Source organism: Macrobrachium nipponense, chromosome 1 (assembly GCF_015104395.2).
Source record: "Macrobrachium nipponense isolate FS-2020 chromosome 1, ASM1510439v2, whole genome shotgun sequence".
Classification (NCBI taxonomy): domain Eukaryota; kingdom Metazoa; phylum Arthropoda; class Malacostraca; order Decapoda; family Palaemonidae; genus Macrobrachium; species Macrobrachium nipponense.
In genome coordinates this window covers 186381021-186388520 of record NC_087200.1, presented here as the reverse complement: position 1 = coordinate 186388520, position 7500 = coordinate 186381021, and the positions used below count along the sequence as shown (strand labels likewise).

The 7500-nt window shown below is 35.9% G+C and overlaps 1 protein-coding gene across 6 annotated transcripts in view; it reads right to left on the bottom strand.

Moving 5' to 3' along the window:
- Nucleotides 1–912: 912 nt before the first annotated feature.
- Nucleotides 913–7500, bottom strand: part of LOC135219925 (protein prune homolog 2-like) — a 236882-nt gene continuing 230294 nt past the window's right edge. For 5 of the 6 annotated variants that reach the window (XM_064257141.1, XM_064257144.1, XM_064257143.1 and 2 more), the window contains one exon: nt 913–2679. In XM_064257141.1, coding sequence (XP_064113211.1) covers nt 2649–2679 — 31 coding nt within the window. In that variant the 3' untranslated portion in view covers nt 913–2648. The remainder of the gene's footprint in view (nt 2680–7500) is intronic. The other variant, XM_064257139.1, reaches the window with a different exon arrangement.

Below are 7500 nucleotides of genomic sequence, written 5' to 3'. Positions count from 1 at the left end.
CCTCATTAAAAATATATGCAAGTCGAAATGAAAGTTTTACAAAATGCTGCAGAGAATATTGAAATATACTCAAGATTGAGTGATAATGAACAAGACATTAGAATAAAAAGGGGAAAGAGGTAAATGGAATTAATATTCTGAACCTATATTAAAGATGCTTGATAAAAAAACTCAATACAGTACAAGGACAGTAACAATCTTCTCATCTTTAATATCCATTGCATACACTGAAAACTAATAAAATTAAAGTTAAGGAACCAAGCTCATGAAAATATAAACCAGTACTCATTCACTTTAATGATTATCAGAGATCTTTTAGTACTGATATAGCTCTCTTAGTTGGAGATATAATACACTAACAAAAGGACTGATATTATGCTTATGATAAAAGTTTTAGTTACAATGGGTTATCAGTGAATAAATTTTCATGCTAAATATAAAATCATTTCTTGATTTCTAACTTGAAAAGCAAGAGTGAGTGAACAGGATGTCCGTAGTACACTGTCTGTCAATCATCATTCCATGTCCTGACCACTGTCATATTTCATCATAAGGAGTGTAATTCACTAAACCAAACTGATGAATAGGAAAAAATAATTTGCTTAAAAGGCACTAATGTCTGATGTCTGTTCAGTTTTAACTAGTACACTGCACACAAACTGCAATGATTATCAGCTCATGTTAATGTAACCAATGAGGAAAATCATAAAAGACAACCAACTTGCATTTAAATACATGAATGAAAAAAGACTAAAGTAAAGGATGTAGAAAAGTACTTTTGTTCATTAACACTGGCTGTTGTTAGCTCTAAACACCCTCCCTTAGTGAAAACTTGACTGAATTTGAGAGTAATCCTCCTCAATCCATTTATTGTATGTGACATTCCATCTCATAAGGGGGGGGGGGGGGGGATTTTTGATTAAAATTTAAACTTAAAAAACACAAAGCAGTACTTTACAGCTCACAGTGGTATACCTGTTGGAATATAAAAAAAAGGGTCCAAAACTAGTAAAAGAATACCAAATTGTTATGAAGATCTAATGGATACCATCTAATTCATTACCAAGTATATGAGAAATTGAAAGGGGAGGTATGGAAAGCGGGCAAATTATTTGTGATTATGTTTGGAGGGCAGATACATAGTATACATAAATTATGAAACCCAATAAAGACTATTTATAAAAAAGTTGCCTAAAAAAACTCTCCATACTACCTCAAAGAAATAATCAAAATACAGATTTCCTATATGACCCTGCCTTCAAGTTTTTGTTCTATGTACTTTTAAATGTGTTTTCATTAGTGGGACAAGGTCAAATACCTGTCAATTTGACCAACTGGGGAGAGAGAAGGGGAAAAATAAAAAAAATAATAGGATCATTAAATGAACAAAACCTGAATGAAAATGAAAATTCCATTAAAAACAATGTGCAAAGAGAACTTGGGTAGTATTTCCTGTACAGTCGCTGTAACAACAGCTATTCAAAATACAATACAAAGGCTATAAAGGCTTCATACATAATTATAACAGTATGACTCTAGCACATGCTTCTATATAACATCTATGTCCATAATATTCACAAAGCATACATGCATTATTCATCTTACAACTTTATACATTTACAGTATATATATATATATATATGTATATTAGCTGCATCTCTATATTGTCCCAGTGACAATGGCATGGTGTCGAGTATATGTGGAAACCTCAAAATGATGTCAAATTTCATACCTATAGGAACTTTTGTCCTCCAGTATCATCTGTAAAGATTTCTACATAAATTCATGTTCAGTTACATAAACATATAGTACAGTAATAGCATAGATAATGTTTATATAGGTTATGCTGTTATATCTGTGTGTCTGGAGCAATTGTGTTGGTAGAGAAGCTTCGGCTATCTGTGCAGTTATGAACATTCTAGTTGACAAAACACTGAACACTTGAAATAAATATACTGTTGGACAGTTTGGATTGTTGTCACTCATTACACAGAAATGCTCTCAAGCAGGAAGTCAAAACAATTGCATCTTTTGTCTCCATCATCTTCCTTTGTGAAGTTAAAAGTAGAACACTGCTCTGGTCATACTTAACATTATTTCATTTCTATTTGGAAAACAAGACGATCTTTTGGTGCAAGATGAAATTTTGATAAATAAATGTGAATACATTACGTATTGTATTTTGTGCACTAAGATCATTAAAAAAAACTCCACTTAGTCACTGCATCAAGTTGTATTGAACTCTCATAAACTTTCAACTTTCTCAAGTACTGTACGTATTGTTAAACTATAAGATTTTCATCAATTTGCTTCTCAAAACTGAATGCACTTAACAGTTACAAAGTTTTGACCACATCCAATATAAATCAGGATAATTTTAAAAATATAAGGTAGAAAAGTATAACTTCTGACATGGACTTTCATCTTGAACTTGTCGATACTGTGCGCTCCTTGTTAACTTTGCCATTTGCAACAAGACATAGTCATTTCCAATTCCAAGTTTATTATCACAAAAGATTCTTGAAAGCAAAGTTTTCATTTTTGTCATAGTTTTCTATATATATGTATTACTGTAACAGTTACATAGCCAAAACTCACTCAACATTCCAACTCTACTTGAATATCTTGAAAGTGTCTTAGTGGAGGTGTTAACTTCTGGCAATTAAACGGTGGTTTCTTCTGGAAAGGAAATATATGATTTACCAAAATACCACAAACAATTGTACACTCACTGACATGTCACTTAACAAAAATATAAGGTAAATTGTTTCATTTACCAACCAATTCTTTTTTATCATTACCAGCTCATGAATTCCTTGAATCCCAGACAACAACCTTAGAAAAAGCAAAAAGAAGATAATTTATCAAGGGGTGCTCCTAGGAAGTTTGAAAAAACCCTGTGTTAGTTTCCTATGTTTACCAGGAAAGTCAAGAATTTGACTGTGACCTGATACAAAATATCAATGTTTTACAACTATATGTTGTAAAACAAAGAATTATGTACACTCACCCATACTGTACGGTGTCCCAAGAATTTATGCCTAATATAACAATTTATGAAATGATTATATGGAGATTATATCATTCTTGAGCCCTATACGTCAACCAAAGCTGGTAAAACTTGACCTCCTGAAACAAATGGGCTAAGGAATGCAAGTCCAAAAACTTGACTACCACCTCTTCAATAAAAAAATATTAGAAGTACATACTATGGTTCCTCCAAGTGCCCAAAGGTAAAACACAGTATTCCACACTCTTTTAAAAAGAAAGAGATATAGAAAGTAATTTCATCTTAATGAACATGAGCTTTGAACTAACGCAAAAATTTTCTTTCCTTTTATGACAACGAATGTTAGCCCTTCAGAAACTTCAGTGAGAACACTCTTGGAATAAGTATTCATGTAATGCTACAATAAGAATTCCAATGATTAGGAAAACCAATTCGACAAATTTCACTTTGTTATTATGGGGACCAGACCTGACCCTGGGAAATATTACATGTGTACATGAAGGAACTACAAGCCTTACCTGCAAAACCAAAAATACCATATTGGAGACATGAAAAGGTTAAAGTACGTATAAGGAGAGATACCAATGACTTCCTCTCTCACCACTCAGCAAGCCTATGAGTAAATTTGCTTGTCACTGATGAGACATTGTGTGTTTATCTGCTTTCCAAGCAAGTTTCAGCTAAGAGTGGATTCTTACTGCAAAACAAGATGGAGATTTGACAACTGAGTATACCATTATACTAAATGTAAAATTAACTTTTTTATAATTTACAATAGTACTTTGGCTTCCGTAAAATTAACTTTTTTATAATTTACAATAGTACTTTGGCTTCCTTCATGGATTCTGTATGTAAAATATGAAGTTTCAAACTCCCGCAGAGCAAACGTTATAGCCAAAGTTAAAAAAGTTGGTTATCTTGAGGTTTACCATTGGCATTTCACAAACGTTATAGCCAAAGTTAAAAAAGTTGGTTATCTTGAGGTTTACCATGGCATTTTACAATAATGGGAATTTAAAAACTACCTTTGAAATCATTACCAATTAGAGCAAATAGAATAAAAGAATATTTTATGTCTAATGATTGTGTCAGAAATAGTCGAATGTTATATTTCAGTATTGAAAATATGAAACACTGTAACAGGAGATGACTTCAGGCATAATAATGGAAAGAGGATAATGCAACTTGAAACAGTGAAAACAAGGAAAACTTGATTGTAAGTGTTTCTCTAAAACACTTACAAATAACAAACTAACAACAGCAGCATGCAAGGAAAGTACTAATTAACATAAAAACATGTTAAGATGCAAACAACTGGTTGCTTGTCGATATCAAAACTAATACCCAAAACTACAAAAAAAATGCATGAAAAGGTACTAAAATATCCATGTATAATAGATTGATAAATGAAAAATTCAAGAATACATACAAATAAGTACCTTCAATCTACCAAATCGATCTTGCTGAAAACTCAGATGAAAGCTGACCATGAAAATTCCATATAGCATTAAAAAAATGCACTAAAAGTACACATGATTTATAAAGGGATGAAATAGTGAGAGATGAAAAAGGATATCCCAAACAATTCAAGCCTCAAAATGATGGCAACAACTATACAGAAACAGACAAAAGAAGTTAGGCAAATTTTGGGACCTGAGGTAAGTTTCCAGCCTACCAGAGTAGTACACTACATCATCTCTGCTTTCTCCAAGTTTAAGTGTCTGGGATCATGCACACACAGTGGTTATGGGGAAGGTATTGGGTTTGTAAAGGAACTGCTTTGTATTTACATATACTTTCAAAAACTAGTAATTTATACAATTAGTCAAACTCACTGGCTACCAGTCACAAATAGGTTCCTAGAAGCATTGTTTGATGTCATGCTATACAACTGATCATTGTTCTATCACTGCCAACGATGCACTATAAAGGACCTCTACAAATGAATTTTTCTTAGTAAAGTTTATACTGAAAATAGACATGAAAAAATGCCTCAAAAATATCTGGGCAAACTGGCACTTTCCCTGTAAGAATGAAAAATTCTTAATAAATTCATATTTTTCATAGCTAACAAACCTGAGGTCTTCACAAAAGGACAATCTTCTAGCACCAGCTGGAAACAGGTTGAAACAATCAAAGATTGTAAAGGAAGGAATCTGTGGCATCTGGCAACTCATGTGTATACAAGGTGGAAGCTGGTCGCCGACCGGGCTTGGAACCCTGTGACGTGTCCGTCTTTCTTCCAACCTAGGATACGAGAGAGGATACGAGAGGGGCTGCTAGAGGTGGGCAGTTAATGTAAAGACCTCAAGTTTATTAGCTATGAAAAATACAAATTTGTCATTTGTTCATATGCAGAACAAACCTTCGGTCTTAACAATAGGATAGACTTATACTTGGAGGGAGGTACAAGTTTTAGGGCTGTTGCCTTGTATAATAAGGCGCCCTATGAGGTAATGTTAGACTTGCGATAATCTTACGCTAAGTCGGTTGGTATTGCACTTCCATATTCATTGGAGTGTCTTGGGGTTTGTAGATCACTTACGAAGTTGGTATTATCTTCTTTGGTTATAACGACGATGTGTTAAACTCATGATGATTCGGCAATGATGTGAGGATCTAGTAGAAACCACGAAGTACAAAAATACTTATATTCTCTGAATTTACATGGTGAAGATAAAGTAGGATTGTAAAAGTCTTCTAATGACGATAGCTTGATTGCTTCTGCCAATGATGATGGCTAATTCTATTCTCTCTACATGATAAAGCTTAGGTAAAGAGGTACAGGTCTTCTAATGATGATAGCTAACTCTATTCTGCCCTGTTCTACATCTCGGTTACAAGTCATAAAGGAGCAGACAGTAGCTCGAACATATGAACATACATACAATGACATAGTTACATACGAACATACAATCAGATGACATAGTTACTAATCACGTAGGCCGCTTGAGCTATAGGTCACGGTGTTTGTCTCAAGCAGGAAGCTTGGACTAAAGTTTATAAACAATTGAATGAACACAAGTGACGGCATGTTATCTTAGCCTACTTTTATTGTATACGTCATCTTTAGCGTCTCTAGTCTGATCACATTCCTTTTTAGTTTTAGTCTTTTATATATATGGACTAACATTCCATATTTTTATTATGTAAACACTTACACAAGTACCCTGAACTGGCTGGGGGTTTAGCCCTCCCGACCACCTTTCCTAGAAGATCGAGTCCTAAAGAAGGGGGTCTGAGCCCATGAGAGAATAGATAAGCGAGTATCTAAAAACTCAGCCTGCTGGGATTAAACACAATGAGACATGTCCAGATTTATTGCATTTGTGGAAGGTAAACGGAAGTCTGTCTGTTCAAGCAACAAACCATATAGGCCACAGGGGTTTGTTACCACTCCTCCCTCCCCTTGCCAGAGAGAGGAGTAAGTGTTACTGAGAAGCAGATTTGTCTTTTGTATAGGAACAAACCCGTAGGAAGGAGAAAGGAAAGAGAAAGAAAGAGGCCAGCCAACTCACCCATTCTCTCTTCCACACAATCATCATAAGTAAGATGAACTGTCCTGTCAGGGGCACTGCATGAGCTACACAACTTGTTGGGCAACCACCACTGGACCCAAGAAAAAAAAGTGTCCAAGGACCTGTGGGCAATGTCCTTTAGTTAAAAGGAAGAGAACATGGTTTGCCGAAGCCAGGAACCAGCACTAAAAACCCTATGAACAGACAAGGTCTTCTTAAATGCCAGAGACGAAGTCATTCCTCTAATGTCACAAAACTAGAAGGTTTGGAGTATGACTGTTTAATCACCTCACGTAGCCAGAATGAAATGGTGATCTTGGACACTTCCATTTTGGAGTAATGCTGTTCCTGGGACCTGTCCCCAAACGAAAGGTGTGACATCATCCTGACTTTCCAATGGTGGTACAGGGAGAAGTGTTGCTCTGCTCTATCCTGCTCCTGGCTCAAAGAGGGGCACTTCCACAACCTGCTTCTTGAGAGAGATCAGGAACTCTCCCTGGGCTGAGTACTGGGATGAGCCGCTTGTGATGGAGTCAGTGTTCCTGTTTCAATCCATTACAGTAGTGGGACCTGCTCCTCCTTCTCGAGTAGTTCATTTGCAATGAAGAGCTTCACCTGCTGGATGCCAGTCCTGGACAGTTTCTCTCCAGTTGCGTTGAAGAAGGTACTGCTGCTGATGATGGTCTGGAGGAAAGGTTTTACTTGGCTACAGGGGCTCTCTGTCTTTCCCGACTACATGAACAGTGGGTCAACGCTTCCACCCTCTGGTACTTGATTAGCTGGGAAGGGCTATAGGGCAACTACTGCCTGCCCCCTTGTCTTGTCCCCATGCTTGGCTCTTCCAAACCTGTTGCCCTGCTGTCCTGTACCTCTTCCCTGAGAAACTGCAAACCTGGTGAATGGCAAAAGAGCTAGCAATACGGGTTCATGTTTCTTCTTACTCATGGGCATAGCAGGAAGAAAATCATCCTT